Here is an 18,756-nt window from a genome sequence, read left to right on the forward strand (position 1 = left end):
AGTGAATGAGATGCGTGCAGCATCTCATTATAAAATTAATTTCTTCAAGAAAAATAAGGATTACAAAGTTAGTTTTTTTCAAGAAAACTAAAAAAAATACAAGTAATATAAACAAAAATATTATTTAATTTTTTANTATATATAAAATGAAATGTGTGAATAAATGAAAAGAAAAGAAAAAAAAATGTTCATAAATGTCTCTTTTATGTAAAATTTCCATTGATCAGATTAGAAAAAAAGCAGAAGAGGAGGAGGAAGAAGAAGAAGAAGAAGAAGAGAAAAATCTCTTTCCATATCTAATCTTATTGTTGTATTAATCTCTCCGCATTTTGTTTCAATTATATTCGTCCTGATTTTTCCAAGTTGATCAAGTCATTCCCCCTGTTGTAAGGACTGCAACATCTGCTTTGCAGGACTCTTTTGTTCGCTGGCAACTTATTGAAATAAATAGAATTATACCCTTCATCTGCATAACTAGTGAATTAATTATGCAGATGTAGCAAGTGGGGAATAGCTTCTCAATGTGATTTGTGATGTTATTCTAGAAATTTATTCGTCAAGACGTTAAAAAAAAAATGTAAAATATTTTAAACGGATATTTATATAATTATTATTTTTATTTTTTTATTTATGACAAGTATTCAGAAATGATCATGGACCTTTATTTTTAACACATCAATGAAGATACGAATAGTTAAAAATGGCTCTTAGCCTTTATACAGTAAGTTATTTTTTTCAGCTTGAGATAATTTCTTTTATAATACACAGTTTGAAGGATGAGGAATGTACACACAAGATTTAAAAGACTCTACTCTGCCATGACATATTACCCCGATGTGAATTTTCGCGATGCACAATTTTCCATACATTTTATTTTATTTTAATTTTTTTCAGCTTGCAGAAAAATATTCTTATATTTTTTCTCTCGTATCTTACTTTATTTTACCACTTAACATTTCGATTTATTGGCCAGAACAGAAAAATATTCCCTCCTCCTTATTTTATCACCTTTAAAATGAATGGTTGTGGCTCGATGGAATATTTTTGAATATTCTCTACAAAAAAAGGAGGAACGAATAGGTAAAATGTTTAATTATTCTTTCTTAAAGGAAGAATAATGAATAATATATGTAAATTTTAATTAATTTTTAGGATAATTATTACTTTTTTTGTATTTTCCAACATTGAAAATCTGTACATCTCGAATTATATTTCTGTGAAGGATGAGAATAATTATTTGATATTTTTTCCAACATATTTACAAGACATATCAAAATTCTTTTCTACAATAGATTTTAAATTATAACATCAAATTTCCTTATTTATATATATATTTATATATAATATCTCTCTTATTTTATAAACAAAGAATCAGAACCGGAACTGGAAATGATGACTTAATGAATGGGAAATTTAAAACCTGTGGAAACGATATACCAATTTAAATATTGTTAAATTATTGTTTGAAAGTAAATGATTAAAGCTCATTTAGACAAGAATTTGAAGATGTAGTTTATCTTGTCCAAAGAGTTTATGTGCGATGTGGACGACAATCTCATCTGTCAAAATAGAGGACAGTCAGCAAATTTAGAAAGACCGGCGATAAACCTTGGGGTGTCGAGTCTGGACACGCCTACCCATCCCAGGAGAAAGTGACCGATCAGTCATCGTTGAAGTCACTCGGCAATAAGATGCTTAAGCTACTAGTTGTCACTGTAACCTGGGCCAGTAATTCGACGCCATATTGAGATCGTTCGCTTGTCCCGGTACTTGAACTGGCACGGAAACACCAGGTGATATAAGGCCTGAAAAGTTTTCAATAGTTTTATAACCCTTATATAAAAAATTAATCAAATAAAACAGAAAAAAAATCTAAGGCGCTTTAACGTATAACGCGCACCGGCCGTAATGNAAGACCCACTTATTTTCATTTATTCAAATGACGCGAGTTATGTTTTAAACGTCGGAAAGATTTTTTTTTTTTTAAATATGTATTTTACACTCCAATAAATAGATTTTTTCAAAATTAAATTGTATAAATATAAAATATAAATGTTTGTTACCTTAATTTCGCTTTAATTTATTAAATTACAAGCGAAATTTATGCGGGGTGAGTTTTAAATCTATCCTAGTTTAATTGGTTTTTTTAATGTTAAAGAAACTGAAGAGGAGGTGGGGTGAGGTAGACAAGACCGGAAATGATTCGTTTTCGTGTATTTATTAATCCTTGAGTTTGATTAAACATCGATTATAATGGCGAATGTGACAAAAGTTTCTTAAACGCAAATCTCGTTATCAAGTGTATTAATTTCATTATGCAAATGGAAAGAGAAGACGTGACAGACTGAAAATTTGGACGAATAACTCGTTCTATAAATATTCCCGTCGTTAGGCTAATCACCAACGGGGTTAAGAAGCAATCGAGTGTTTTATTACATAGATTCGCGGTGTCATTTTTAATCAAAATGCCTCCAAGTAAATCGACGGTGGGGTGAGCGGGAGGGGTTTTTATGCCAGTAAATTACCTATAAAAGCGCATAATTCTATACGAAACTTACCAGTTGATGCGGCGCTTCCATTGTTGACTGTTGTGAACTGTCCGTTGACCGACTGCATCATGTGAGGTTGTGCCGTTGGACAAGTTGAGCGAGAATAGTTACCCAGGGATAGAGGATCGTATGCTCTTGTTCCACCCGGTGGTAACATGCAAGAATAGGAAGAAGTCTGCTGCTGAAGACACGAGCTTGTCGCCATATTGTTTGCCATACTGTAACTGGGCATTGTAGGCAGGGAGCTGAAAAACCAGTGTTAAGAGTTTAACACGTGGAAATTCTAAAGAATCCTAGCTAGTAAGAGGACTACTTAAATAATAATCTATAAGTCTAAGTCACCCGCTATTTATATAATTTAGGTTAAATTATGAAGTGAAAATTAGACGAGGAAAATTATACAGAAAAGAGTAAGGACGTTTTAATAACAGAATAGCGGAACCGGAAGCTTAGTATATAATTACGAAATTTAGAAGCGGCTCGGGAATGACTGTAATTAGATGGGGGGGTAAGTAAAACTTGACGCACGGACCACCAGGTGACTGCTTAATTAATACCGTAATTATACTATCCAATCATATTTCATCTCTCCTTCAACATGTTCTCACCCCATGTTACATTCAAGGAACACAACTTGTGTGTTGGAGCAGTCTGTCTGCCAGCAAGTCAACCATGTTTGTTCGGATTCTCTCTAAATTTTCGTAAGATAACTGCTCGATAAATGAAAAATTTACTCGCTGTGATAAGCAAAATTAGGCCTTTGACCCCTTCTAACATATTAAAATGCAAGCTGTAATTACAGCATGGCATCTTCTCTGGAGGGATTCACTTGATGAGTCTGTTTTTTAAACGTGATCTAAAGGAACAATCTATCACCATTAATTTTAAAATTAAATCCCTTGAGACTAAATGAAAATAATTAATAGATAAAAGAGTGAAATTTATCTAAATTTCGCGCGAAAATCACTAAAACGTGAGTAAGGATAAGTGAAATTTTATCCCTCCTCCAATTAGACTCTGCGGAAAAGTAAACTATTTTGAGTGTTTACGTGCTCTTCTATACTATTTTAAATTAAAATATTATATACCTTAATAAATAATAGGATTTTATCCTTAATTGGGCCATTAATTTTTAAATAAATAAAGATCAACGACCCTTCCCAAGAAGAAAAAAAGAAGCAAGATGAAGCTCTTAGAATACAAGGCGTATAATTGTAATTACCTGTATGTCTCGGCCATACTGGCCATGGGTTGGCCTATAGTAGGATATAGTGCGTTAGGGAAACCAGAATTAATAGAAAGACGTGCTGGTGTTGGACTTGTAACTGAAACAGCCGCCTGTTCCGCAGCTCTTCTTTGATTTCTTAACTTTTCTTCCCTCCTCCACTTCGCTCGACGATTCGAAAACCAAACCTGAAAAAAAAGATGGGCCTACAAAAGCGTGTCATACTAAATCTATTAAAACAACAATATTTTGTCGTTTTTTGTGCATTATTTCCTCCATAAAATATTAATTTAATTATAATTAAACTTATATAACTATAATTAATCTGTAAAAGGTGCTGGAGATGATCTTTCCACCTTATCATCTTATAAAATTTCTTCTTTAAATTACTAAATAATAATAATTTTAACTGTTGAAATGAATGAAATAAACTTTTTAAATTTATCTAATATATTTAAAAATTAACTTCTAACTAAAATATTTTGTATCTTAGATAAGAAGAAAGAACCTACTTCGTTTCTTACCTGTATCCTGGCTTCAGGCAAATCGATTTTAGATGCCAACCTCTCCCTTGCAAATACGTCTGGATAATGTGTTCTCTCAAATTCTGAAAATAATAGTGTTTTTCTCTTCATTAGCATATTAAACATTTAAAATTAATGCCTTTAAAATGTAAAAATCTTCAACTGAAAACGTATTTAAAAGTTAAAAAACCTGAAATTTTTACAGGTGTTAAATTAAGAAACTTTATTCTTTATTCTGTAATATTTCACATTATGTATTTATTAATACACTTAATAAACATTTCTTTTATTAAGTAAATTTGTTTTTTCTCGTGTATTTTCGTTCGTGTGTAACGAACAAACGGCAATTTTGCGTCATAAATACACGTCATCACGTCATTACAAGTGTTAATAATGTATAATATAAAATAATTATATATATTATTATATCATATTTACACGTTAGAACTAACAGATTTTAATAATTTACATTCAAAATAGTCTATACTGGAAGGGGTTAAGAACAGTAACAGATGTGGTTCCACCCCACTTCAAAAACCATAAAAATATGCGGATAAAATCAATAAAACATAGTTTTTACCCCCTTATCTATCAAAATAAACTAATTTATATAATGTTTTTCACATAACTGTGAATCCAAAACACGTGTTTTAAGTGGCCTTCTGACCCTCCTTCTCTACAGGCCTTATGATCTTCCTCAGGCCTAAAATATAACCTACAGAAAAGTGATAAACGCTCCTTTAATCTAAAATAATATATAAAAATTTACATGTTTTTGGGCCTAAATTGCATAGTAAGCCTGTCATTTTCGTACAGGTTCCGTAAATTTAGGCTGCAATCAAAGTCTGAAGTGTAGGGCCTATACAATTGTTAGATCGAAAGATCAATTTTATGTTTAGTATATTAGGTTATAGGGATAAGTATTGAAAAATTCGGAAATTTTTTTTGGATATTCAATAGAGAAATGCGGTAAGGAAACTCAAAAATGAATGTTATTGTATGGTGGACTTTCTGATCGAAACTCAATACAGGAGACATCCGAGAGTCGAGGACGTTTCATATTTATTTATCGATAAAAATTGAATTTAAAACCTTATATATATATATATATATTTTAGATAAATCCCTCGTATTGGCTGCATTTTTTTGAATTATCACACGTTTTTCTCCATTTATCACGTACGTTACCTTCTCTTCCTATTTTCTAATGAATAAAAACCAAGTAAATAATATTAAAATACGCAAATTAAATATATTTTATTAAGAATTTCTTGAGATTTCTAGATATAAAATATGAATAATTGAAGAAGTAGCGTTATATATTTATTTATTGATACATTTATGAGGTTTGTAATGTCTCGAGTGAGGTTTTTTAAGGTCAACTCGATGCGATATTTATAGATATTTTATTTAATTTTTAAAGTCGTAGCTTAGGAAATTAAATATAAAAAAAATTCTCGAATTTCTCGAGAAATTTTTAAAGAGAAAGTAAATATAATAATTCTCACAAGAATTAAATATAAAATAAAGAAATAAAATCGGATGCTGATGGTTGAAACGATATAATTAATTGTTCTTCTGTTTTTTAATTAATTAATGAAATTTTTTTTAAATTTAAACTATTCTAATGAAATATATCTTTTCTATAATATTTTTAACTTTAACTGAAAATAAGTGTTAAATATTATTAAATTACCGTTAATATTCACAACAACCTCTATCAACTCGGGGTTCGCGAGCTATTTAAATGTCACCTAAACTGTCTGAGTGGATACGGACGTTCTGTCGATCTGTGCGAAACAAATAACGTATAAGCATATATAAATTGTCTAAATTACTTTATTACAAGCTCTTACGTCCGCATTTAACAGGCTGATAAATTAGTATGGGAACCACATCACACGTTACTTCTAATAAAATGTAAATATGAAATTCTATACCAAGCAAAGCCTCACTGTTTAAAACAGAAAAACTAGATGCTGATTAGAAGTAAATACAGTTTAAAAATTTAATTAAAGACTAAAATACGTTTAAAATCAATTATAATTAACATGTAGATTTATATAGATTTTTTAATTAGTAAGTAGAAAAATGATATAAAATTCTCATCTTGGGCATCCTTTCGAGGAGTAATGCTGCTACGAATTTAAGGAGCATCTCGAGTTTAAGATGCTCTACGATACTTAATTTGAAAATTTATTTAAAAATTAAAATTTTAACAAATCTAGAAGCTAAAAGTTATTAGTTTCATGCAACTGAATTAATTCAGTTGCATGAAACTAAGTTAACTCTAGTCAGATGTCGATGAATATCAACCAATTTTCTAATTGTGCCCCTCTATAAAATATCATTGTTTTCACGAGAATTTAATCGATTTTCTATAATTTTTCTCTTAACAACTTTAGACAACAATGCTCTAGATCCCCCACTGATTTCAAATTAAATAAAAAAATAAAATAAAAAGAAGAAGAAAAAGTTTAAAGATGAAATTTTCGATCTATTTCAAATGATGGATTACTGAAATCAGGATTGTTCTGTCCATCTGTCTGACGTAGGCGACAGATTAAATCACTCTGACCAATGGCAAATCGTTTTAAAAATAGAATTTAACTTTAATTATAATTAAGAAGAAACTAACTCTATAATCCTGAGTGAATGAGATGCGTGCAGCATCTCATTATAAAATTAATTTCTTCAAGAAAAATAAGGATTACAAAGTTAGTTTTTTTCAAGAAAACTAAAAAAAATACAAGTAATATAAACAAAAATATTATTTAATTTTTTAATTTATAATTATTCTTGAAAACTATAATATTCTAGAAGTGATTTTATATTATTTTATAAAGGTCTTAACTTGTGAAAGGCGATTTATATATGAGCTAGAGACTGTAAAGGAGAAACGAATTCCATAATACTCAGTTCAATAATATAAATAAGTTTTTAAATTATAGAAAAATCAAAAAATTATAGATAAATTCTTGATTATAATACTTTTGTCAGTAGAAAAATCAAAATTAGGAAGCAAATTATCACGGATATAAATTCTATACTACAGCTTATATAAAAATTGAAAAGTTTATTTAATTATCGAGTGCGTAAACTGTTACTTAATTACACTAAAACTTGTCTAAAGTGGAACCTGGATAAAACGGAAACCTGCCTAAACGGGAAAATTTCTTCAGAACCGAGCGATTTTCTATGCTAGGAAAAAAGAAAAACCTGCTAAACCGGAAAGAAATATTCGGTGCCGTGCCATTCCATTTTAAGCAGGTTTCATTGTATATTAATTAAAATTATACAGGCTCCTCCTTTAATGATTATAAGAATATTTATAAGGCTACATTCTTTAGCCCATATGAAACCTGTGTAAACCGGAATCGCGCAGTACCGGTTTTGACGGGTTTCCGTTTTAAACAGGTTCTATCGTATATGTATTTTTACATATTCTCGATGATGTAGCATCTAAAACAAGCTAAATTAGAAAAAAAAAACTAATACTAATATAAATAAATTGTAAGAAAATACAATTAAATTAGGCAGGAAAACTAAAATATCTTCCATTTAATTGTGATTTATTTATAAGGAAAATGATAATTTTTAAATGATTTAAGTACCTTTTTCTAAGGCTTCTATTTGTTCGGGCGTAAAGGAAGTTCGATTTCTTTGCAATTTTCTTTTCAAGCGTATTCGAGCATTGGTATCGTCTTCACCGTTGGCACTTTGATCACTCGGAGTAGATACGTCAGTATCTACCCCACTGTCTACTAAAATAAATAAATATTGGTCAGTATAACACTTGTTCCGTCTATAAAACACAACTATATTCACTTACATAACCTAAACTCCCGTAAAGAATACACGTGACTTAAGATTAGAGTAAAGTTTTTTAGTGTTATAAACCTTAAATTTAATAGAAACCATTTTAAAAATTAATTACACAATTAAATATCTTCTAAAATAGATAAATATTNAAACACAACTATATTCACTTACATAACCTAAACTCCCGTAAAGAATACACGTGACTTAAGATTAGAGTAAAGTTTTTTAGTGTTATAAACCTTAAATTTAATAGAAACCATTTTAAAAATTAATTACACAATTAAATATCTTCTAAAATAGATAAATATTAGTCAGTATAACAGTTGTTTTTTCGTATTAAACACTATATTTACTTACACAACCTACTTTAAACCCTATACAGAAGACACATGACTAAAGACTAAAGCCAAGTTTTTAGTGTTATATAAACCTTAATTTTAACAGAAACTTAACACAATTAAACATCTACCCCATTGTCTATTGAAATAGGTGAATATTTATCATTGTAACACTTGTTTCTTTCTTAAAACACAGCTGTATATTCACACGACCTAATTCAAACTCTATAAAGAATACACATGACTAAAGACTAGAGCCAAGTTTTTAGTGTTATAAACCTTAATTTTAAAGGAAAAATTAATTACACAATTAAATTCAATAAGGTTAAAACAATGTCCAAAAACGGGTTATATATTAACACCGTCAATTGTTAATAGCAGTTTCTGGCAACAAGAAGTATCCTGATCGATGACATTCATTCTTATTTTATTGCTTCTTCTGCATAAAGTAGAAAGATATGAGAATAGAACGTCTCTCTCATCACTTGCTCGACCAAGCATTGCATCGTAGTTTCAATTGCAACCTGAACACAGGGAGAAAATCTTCAGTCGCGGACGGATCATATTAAAATAAAATTTCCTTGGTCGATGGCCTTCTATAGTACAAGAAAGATTGGAAGAGAGGAGTGCAAGGGGGAGGAAAATAAAATTTTTTCGATTCGAAATCCAATAACTACTTTTGATACTAACTTGCAATGTGCCCCAGCAATCGATTGAGAGTGTTATTGCAGAAAAACTGGTAGAAATCGACGTACGACTTCAATATATGCATGATTGAAGGGATTTCTTCAAAACGACAGAAGAATATTCTCTTTTTTTTTCCTTTTCCCCCTTTTTTTGTTTTCTCTGATTTGTTTGTCAGCCGGTATGCCATTTTTGTGATTCAGATTTTTAGTTCTTCAAAATATAGAAATTGAATATCATTTTTATTTCTCTCTCTCTTTCTCTCTTTATAAATATAAAATTCGCTTGGAATATCCAAGTAATTTTTTTCCTGTTTGATTTAGATCTATTTTTTTAATAAAAATATTGTTAAAATTATAATATAAAATCAAATAATGTAAAAAAAAAAACAGCGTAATAAACCTGCTTACTCGCAATTTTACTCTGTTTAATATAATGAAATGTTGTTAAACTAAAGAAAAATCGTTAAAATTTATAATAAAATTTGCCAATCAGTCTTTAAATTAATTATAAATTACCTTCACAGATTCTAATTCAGTTTGAATTGTTTATAATATTGTAAAAAAGTTTATAAATTTATTAACAATTAAAGAATTGTGTATAAATGATCCAAAAATAAACACTTTACAGTCAAAGAAATATGTTAATTGTAATGAAATTAAAGCGTGTTTAAAAGTGTTTAAAATTGTTCAGTTTTAAAAAATTTTTAATTTAAAACACAATTTTCTAAAAATTAAATTAAAATGTGTATAAATGTCAATTATACAAAATATTTTCCCCCTTCTAAAATACAAAGGAAAAAAAAATTAAAGGAAATTATAATTTAGGAAAGAAGGAAATGGGAAAAATTTCAAATTCAAAAAATTGAAGTGTATTCCGGAAACTTTTTTAACGCTTGAATAAAGTTAAAAGTTTTCGAAATGCCTGAAAGTCTGAAACTAATGCATTTTGTTGAAGAGGCGATAGTAAGTTGCAGGCCTTGATCTATTTAGAGCGAGAGAGAATCCATCAGCAAGAATGATGGAAAAACCAAGTTTCTAAAACTTCTAGTCCCATCCCCTAAATTGGTGCTTTAAGGGAGCCAACGTGTATCGGTAAAATGGACCAACTAAGATATAAGCCAGGCCCGTTTCAACGGGAGTAGACAGCCTTCACTATAATGGCTTCTCTTCAATTCGCAGGAGGGGGAGAGAAAGAGCGAGCGAGCGAGCGAGAGAGAGAGAGAGATAGACGATATCCTCGCCACTTCCGAAAATGCCTGCAACGCATGCCTAAAAGTTCGGTAGTTTTCTGAAAGCCAGCAGCTAGCCCACGATTTTATACAAACGGGGTGGGTAGAGAAAGCTTAGATGGGACGTTCTTCCCCCCTTATCCCGGGCCTCGACGTTGTCATGGAAACGGGAAAAGCGTTATCGTCGATTTCCGCCTGAGTGGGCGGCGACCGCGTTAGGACCCGCCCGTCACTTCGTTTTACTCGTTCGGCCCGAAACGAGATAGGACCCCGGTTGGTTGCTATGGTTACCGTGTCTCCACCCCTCCCCGTGGCTGTTCTAGCACAGTGATAAAGCTAGCCTAGCCTTAGACGTGGCCGTGCTAAAAGGAAAGATAGCTTAAATTTCCTGGCTTCTGTTACTTTCAGAGAGGAGCATTGCTTTAGAATGGGTTCCTTCCCTTTTTTTTATGACCGATTCAAGCTTTCTCTAGCATTAGATGGCCGGGTTTTATATGCTCCTTTTATAGAACCTAAGAGATGAGAAACTTTGTACAAACTTTTAAAATATTTTCTTTATCTATTTTTATTCACCTGATTAAAAAGAAAAGAGGAAAATCCCGAAAGATAAGATGCTTTTGGAAGTAAAAACTTGTACTAAAAATCCGACATGCTCGGCTTCTTCCAATAATATAAATCAGCGTAAAAAAAATAGGAAAAATTTCCTTTCCCGATTCATTATCACGCGTTAAACGGTCGAAACTTCGAATACGTCATCAAAAAAACTTAATTAATTTTAGGCCATTTCGAGAAAATGTCGTTAAAAAAAAATGGGTTCTGCGCAATTACGTTCTGGAATTTTGCTCTGTTGCGCTCCAGTTAATAGAGTTTGGGTTAATCAGCGGATTGGTTAGTGCAGCAGACAGAAAGGTGTCTATATAAAAGACGTCCGACTGTCCATTCCCTTATCTCGTGTGGCCTAACCAAGCGCGAGTTACCGATAGTCGCTATTCCAGGTATCATAATCAGAAGCAGCCAATGTCCGGCCCATTGGACCTGTTGTCCTCGCCATCAGACTTCAGATAACTTGCTCCTGTTTGGTACATGATGACGTCTAATGATAGTGGGGCATCTCCTGTTGCCCGCAAAACCGCAATGCTCGACCACCAATCTCCTTGTCTTTTATCTTAGATTGCACTAGCTGGCTGGCTTGTCTTTTATCTTTTCTCTTAAAGGGGTTGGTAAAGGGGAATTCGTGTGTGTGTGTGTGTGTGTATCGTTTCTGCAATACCCCTATATCTTATCCAGACCTTTCGCGCCAGGGAGCAAAGCATTGTGAATGGACGTGTTGCAGCGTGTAGAATTGAACGTTCCTTTAACAAACCGTGCATCGAAGACACCAGAAAGAAAAGTGGTAAAAGTTACAGATGTGACGCTGATGAGTGTTATCTGTGAAAAGAATTTTTGATATATAACTCTCTTCCTGATTTATTACGTCCCCCGTAATGACTAGCAGTACGAAAAGTTAAATTATGAGACTGATCGAGTTACTCTACCTTTCAGAAGTTTTGTATTATTATTTATACTATTACTAGAAACACCGTAACGTAATTCAAAGACATGTTACGTAAGTTATTTAATAAAATTTCCTTATAAATGCTATTACGATTTATCATCAATCAACGTCTGTACGTTCTAAGGGGGGGAAGGTTGCGCGTAATTAAATGCACGATTGCAATTTGTTTGGACGACACAACGCTATCGTAACAGCATGAATAACTTAAACTCGTGTTATGTTACTGATCTGTATAACCAATCACGGCACCTTGAAAATCGATTTTTGTGAAATAGGCTACTTTAGAGGCGAAAATTCGATTTACGGTCCACTGGTGATGGATAAATTTCGTGCCTGAAATTTGATTCGTGACGTAAGAGTTGCTGTTATATAGAGGAAAAAAAAATTGGAAAATTCTCTGACCAGATAAAAATACTCTATAAAGTCTGCATAAATCTAATATTTACAAAATGATAATCCCATAAATTTCAAGTAAGAAAAATGTTACCATTTCCCTTAATAAACTTTACCTTTCTTTGGTAACGTTTGATGTTCCGTTTGTAGAGCTGTACTACTGACTGGTGGAACATAACCCGGGGTTATTCCACCAAACGTAGCACCTCCAGGATACCATGGATTATGTCGTGGCCATCCTTGTCCATTGAGCATCCGTAATTTATCGTAAACAGCGTCTGGTGCTTGAACTTGAACTTGTTGTTCTTTTTGTGCTGCCAAATTTCGTAAGACCCTATTAATGGACGAAACCTGGAAAATTTAAGACAAATACGTTAAACAATTACAATTAAAAAGCGATTTTTTATTCTTATTTTCGTTTTAGAAGCTAGAAAAGCTAGCACGTTTTAGGGCCTCAACACCTCTAAAATGACATCTTAGATACCTTTTTAAAGCCCTAATATTTAGATCCTTAATGACTTTACATGATATTTTGCTGCTTATTATTCTTATTAAGGTCCTCTAAATGCGTTTTAAGGTTTCCTAAGGCTCTTAAAATGCCCTCTAAAAGGGTATTTTACGGCCCTAAAACACCTTTTTAGAGGTTTAACAAGGATAATAATAAGCAAAATATTGTATAGTCTAATAAATCATCTTATAAAATTAAGAAAAACGATTCAATTTTAAAAAATTCAGCATCTTTAATACAAATTTTACACACCGTTTCATTCTACAATATGTTGAACATACATTTTTTAAAAAAGATTTCTGAATGAAACTTATTTAACGCTAGTCTATAAACTAACAAAGAAGCCATGAAACTGACTCATTGAACTAAACTAAATAGCAATTTAATGAGAATAAGTTTTACAATGGCTTGTTTTCATGCACTGTAGTCCTAATCACGCCATGGCAAACCTATACGTTGTGTAAGATGTCGGAAGATAATACCACTTATCACAGTAATAACACTAGAATTTATCTACAAAATTGGTTAGCCTAACTTATTGATCACCCCGTTTAACGAACCTTAAATAAAAACCCTCTTTAATCTGCCAATCTTGAAGAAAAGATAACTTTCGCTCTTATAAAGATCGACTTAGAATTATTATTATTTTTTCAAAATATTTATCAAAATTCTAATTTATTTTAAGGTCTTCTCGGGTTTAATTAAATTTATTTATTATTTTAAAGACTTTTTAAAGGATTTTTACGTTAAATTTAAGCATCAGCTTGGCTTTCTTCTCGTAGAAATAAAGTATTTTCAATGAGAAAGTCCTTAAAAATCCTTTAAAAAATCTGAAAATTTTAAAGGACTTCTCATGGATAATGCTCGAATTCTACGCTAAGAAAGCCAAGTTAATGCTTAAATTTAACATAAAAATCATTTTAAAAATCTAAAAATTTTAATGTTAAATTTACGCTTTAACTTGGCTTTTTTCACGTATAAATCTAGCATTCTCAATAGAAATTCCAAATTCCATTGCTAGATTTAAACTCCAAAGGATAAAAAATTCCAAAGGTTTACTTAATTTAATTATCATTAAAGGCTCCATCTTTTCCCATATTTTAACATCATTTACAAAGATTTTTACTACATAAATCCTCGTCTTTATAATGAAATTTAACATAAACCTACTTCTTCTTTCGTTTTAAATAATAATAATAATATAAAAAAGAAAAGCTTGAAAAGAAGCAATTTTTCGTTACCTACCATTCACAATCCATCTAATATTTTATTCCACGACCGAGAGATTTATTGTACAGGGAACATCTTGACTCTCGTCTTTTCTCCAACGGGGAAGGGCATTAAAATCTAGGAACATCAATCAAATTCTTGTTGTCGGCAAAGGAAAGGCAAAAAAAGAGGGAGAGAGAGAGACTACAGCAGGGAAAGAAAGAGAGAAGACTTTCTTGTTTAGAAGTATACTATCAAATATTTCTATGAAACATTTATCATATCGTCTTACTTCACTTCACTTAGGTTTTGTAGTTTAGTCAGTTAGCTACTGAGTGATTCAGATTTAGAGTTTTGCAGCACGCAGTAAATGTATCTTTACTTCTTATTTTTTTCTTTCTTTCTTCTTCTTCGTCATCCGAGCCCATTTCTTCAGAATTGAGCTTTGAGACATTTTTTAAAATGCTTAGATTTATTTGCGAATTTAAATAGATCCTAGAATATATTTTATTTTGATTTTTATAAGGATTTTAAATAATTTTTAAATAGTTTCTTCGAGTAAAATATTCAATTTTTAAGTTTGTTTTGATATTTTAGAGTCCACATTCGCCACCTTTACAGCTTATTTTGATATTTCAAAGCCCATAGTCACCAAATCTTATAGCTTATTTTGATACTTTGTGTCGATATTCATCAATTTTCAGAGCTTATTTTGATATTATAAGTTCATATTTATCAATTTTCTATAAGCCAAAAATAAGGCCTACAGAAAATTGGTGAACATGAGACATAGATGAGTTAATTGATTGAAAAGGATATAAATATATTTATAATTTTGAAAATATTCGATTTTTTGCAAATTGTTTCCTTCGACCTATCAAAAACAGGGTATCGAGACTAAAGGGGGTAACAGAAAACGAATAGTAAAATTTACAGAATAGACACTCCATACGTGAACTAAAACTGTAAGATCCTAGCTAATACATGAATAAAGATGTCATATCATTTAATTTGAGCCAATGCTGTGGCATTATCATCTACCTCGTTGCATCTCAAACCAATTGGATCAGCGAAAACACAATTTTAAAAAATTCTTATTTGTTTTGGAGTGTATGAAAGGAACCAAAAAAAAACTTCCATTAGACTTTATGCTCGTATTATATTTATCTCTCTTTCAAAGAATGAAAAAACAAAAACATTGACTTCACTCTGTCATAAACTCGAAATTCCAGAAACTACTTGCCTCATATTTTCTATTATTTCTTTACTTATTTATATAAATTCTATAGTTTTATATAAACCATTAATTTTCCAATTATTCTATAGTTTTAATTCTAATTTTTACAATTTATTATCAGTCGTCATCCACCGATCTTCAGACTCACTCTAGATAATAGCGTATAATGCGTACTTTCGCTTCGCAAAGTTCTGAACAATTCTTAGCTCACATTTTTTTAAAATAAAAATTAAGATTTAAATGTTTTAAAAACAGAATATTTATAATCAATTCGGTATTTATGTATATTTAAAATTGATTTTAAAGTGTTTGTACAGTACGTTATGAATTAATAGTGCTGCGATTGGAATTGATAAGAAGTGCGAAGTAAAGAGTGAGTAAGCAATGATTTTTCAAAAACAAAACATGAAAAACTTTAAATAAACATTAAAATACCTTTTAATGAATAATTTCAGATTATTTATATTATTAATGATTAATTTAAAAATAGGAAAATAGTCAATTGTAAAGATATTCACTTCAAACCATCCTCATTCTCAATTCAATTTTCAAATAATCTACAATTTATTTAATTTTATTCTATTTTTCTATCTTCTAAAGTTATTCTACTTATCAATAAGTAGAGTACAGAAAATTCGACTTTAATTAATTAATGGCAGAGTAAAGTAGCTACTTAATACATTACTTTTATCACAGACCCATAGCAAAGTAGATCAATCAACTAAGCATTTTTTCCCCCTAAAATTTCACTAAAATATACAATGGACTCTCGATATGGTGAACTCTCAACGGACTGAGCTAAACCGTTTACTATATACATAAAAAACAGGCAAGGCCAACATAATAGTTCGCTATATCGAATGGTTACTACATGACGTTATGCCTATATGTATAGATTATAAGTAAAGTCTGTTATAAAATTATAAGAAAATAAACTATGTTTTTTCGACTTAAGAAAAGGAAAAATTCAAACTATTTCTATATCTTTTTGAATTATCAATCGAATAATAGAGAGCTCTTCACCGAGTGAATGCGATCGATGCGTAATAATGAAACGATAAAACGAGGTTGTACTGTACTGTACAGTTACTATAGAAGCGAGTTCTTTAAACTGTTATGCAAGAAATGTTCTTTAATGCAAGTAAAAGTTGTGTGTTTGTTGGCTGTTATTGCAAGATTTCTTGGCCCAGGGGCTAAGCTATTCTTTCTGTTTACACAAACTCTCTCTACTCTACAAAGTCGTTTACGTAACATTCCACGTTCACGTTTCTTCCGCGCTGCTTGTTACGTACTGTATCTTTACTCGACAATTCCTGCAGGCAGTGAGAGAGGTTGGTCGAGACTCTACCCTATGCAAACTCCCAGCGGTTCACCCGGTTTATGTAAGAAGGCATGTCGACATTTGTTGTACCGTAAAATTGCAATGCACGGCGAAAGAATTACCATGGACGTCGTTAGTATTGCTAAAACTCTGGTTCACTTTCCTCCACACGACTTAAACTGATCCTGCATAACGGGGTCTTTTTCGCTAGAATGCTTAGAACGTTACGCATAGTAACGACGTGTAGTTAAATTGGAGGCATTCCAGGAAACTTCTTTTATGATAAAAAGATTGCCCCCATATCAAACTTTAGTAGGAAAGAATTAAGCTTATATTCTTTCCCTATTTACTACATGGTTACGATCATTATAGTATGCAAAATTCCGTAATGTTGAAGTATATTTTCTTCCCTTACGCACTACCAGATATAGTAACTTGTACGACTAAATATTGCTATTTTAATGTTAATTTATCGATAATTATAAGCGATAAATTCATTTTTATACCGTTATAAGTTATTTTAAACATTAATTTATTAATTTTTACTATTTATAATTATAAATAAGGCACCGAGAAGTGGAGAAACTGCATACAGTTAACGTAACAATGTTCACTTTACTTAATTAAGATTAATTGTTATTAAGCTTTTAAGAGTTAAAATGGCCCCTTATAACAGCCCCTTATAAAATGGCCCTTATAACCCCGTTTAAAATTATTATAATTAAAATTAATTATAGTAGTAAATAATATAAAATTAATTTTAAAATAGCAGTTTAATAAAAGTATCGGGGGTAAAAATTAATTAATAAAAATAAAATCCTTCTCGATTGGATTTTTCTTGAGAGAAAATTAAATATAAATTTTTAAAACTAAAATATTAAAAAATAATTTATAAATTTAATAATTTGAATTCATTTTTTTAAATTTTATTTTAATAAATCGTTTCGATTTGCGACTTTCACGCAACTTTTAATTTCTTTAGATTAAGTTTAAATATATTTAATTAAATTGTTACTTTAAATTTAATTTATTTTGCTTAGAATAAAATGTTTAAAAAGTTCTAAAATAACTTATAAAATACAGTTGTGGCCGTACTTCCATTTCCTTTCCATAATTCGAGTGCGGGACTAAACTGAAATACATCAAACAATAATAGAGACAGCGTAACCTCGATTTAACGCCCTTCTAAATAGCGACACTCTCGTAAAGAGTCACCGAATAGGTCTACTTGTAAACTGATTTTTTCCCATTATTATGCATAATTCTTGTTGTTTGAAGTAATTCAGTTTCGCGACACGCGGTTTAATACCTGTTTTAGGGAAGAACAAATGGCGGCGCAAATATAAGTTGAAAAGACGTGATTTACATTCGCTTATAATGCAAAATCAAACATTTATTGGCGCTTTACATAGCACTATTTAGAGGGACGTTATACAGAGGTTTGACTTTATACAATGTGCAAAATAAAACTTAATACTTGAATAATTAAAATAAATCTATATTTTTAAGCGCTCTCCGAGTGTAAATCTGAAGATTTTATAGATTTAATTAAAAGATAATCGTTTAATTTCCAAATATTAAAACAAAAAATATTTTTAAAATATAATAAAATTATAAATAGTTTTAAATTTTATAATATTTAGCTTTTAAATATCCGCAGAATTAGCGAATTTTCCGATAATTTAAAGGAAAATTCATCATTCTAACGTACAGTATAGTATTTTAACATTGATTTTTATTTCTTTAAAAAATAAATAAATAAAAATAAAGTTTTAATTTTATTTTTTGTAAGATTAAAGTTAAAAATATTACAGATTTAAAAGAAATATATCACTCACAATATCTGTAAATGAATTCAATGAAAGGCTATGAATATAATGTACTGTACAGTACAGTACAGTACATGAATCGATAATATAATTGGATTATAAGCTTATGGCGAGAAACGTTAACCAATCATGTATCTCCTAATATAAAAAATATTTTTAAGTCTATATTAAATTATTTAAGAATTATAGATTTATTATAGCAATTTATTTTTTGATTATAATTATTCTTTTTAATTTAAGAAAATTAATTAGGAAAAAAATGAATCGTAGTATGAAGTAGAATGAGAAAATTAACTACGCTATACTTGTGTGAATTAACCGAACGTTTTTG

At 30.4% G+C, this 18,756-nt stretch overlaps 1 protein-coding gene across 1 annotated transcript in view; it reads right to left on the bottom strand.

Annotated features, from left to right (window-relative positions):
- Nucleotides 1-598: 598 nt before the first annotated feature.
- LOC111619158 (paired box protein Pax-6-like) overlaps nucleotides 599-18,756 on the bottom strand; it is a 33,643-nt gene continuing 15,485 nt past the window's right edge. Inside the window, exons 3-8 of the mRNA XM_023360836.1 lie at nucleotides 12,438-12,672; nucleotides 7,913-8,062; nucleotides 4,299-4,381; nucleotides 3,772-3,962; nucleotides 2,559-2,794; nucleotides 599-1,805 (exon numbers count right to left, since the gene is read on the bottom strand). Of these exons, the coding sequence (XP_023216604.1) occupies nucleotides 1,711-1,805; nucleotides 2,559-2,794; nucleotides 3,772-3,962; nucleotides 4,299-4,381; nucleotides 7,913-8,062; nucleotides 12,438-12,672 (990 nt within the window). The 3' untranslated portion in view covers nucleotides 599-1,710. The remainder of the gene's footprint in view (nucleotides 1,806-2,558; nucleotides 2,795-3,771; nucleotides 3,963-4,298; nucleotides 4,382-7,912; nucleotides 8,063-12,437; nucleotides 12,673-18,756) is intronic.

This window comes from Centruroides sculpturatus, unplaced genomic scaffold (genome assembly GCF_000671375.1).
Source record: "Centruroides sculpturatus isolate CEXI.00-Female unplaced genomic scaffold, Cexi_2.0 scaffold79, whole genome shotgun sequence".
Classification (NCBI taxonomy): domain Eukaryota; kingdom Metazoa; phylum Arthropoda; class Arachnida; order Scorpiones; family Buthidae; genus Centruroides; species Centruroides sculpturatus.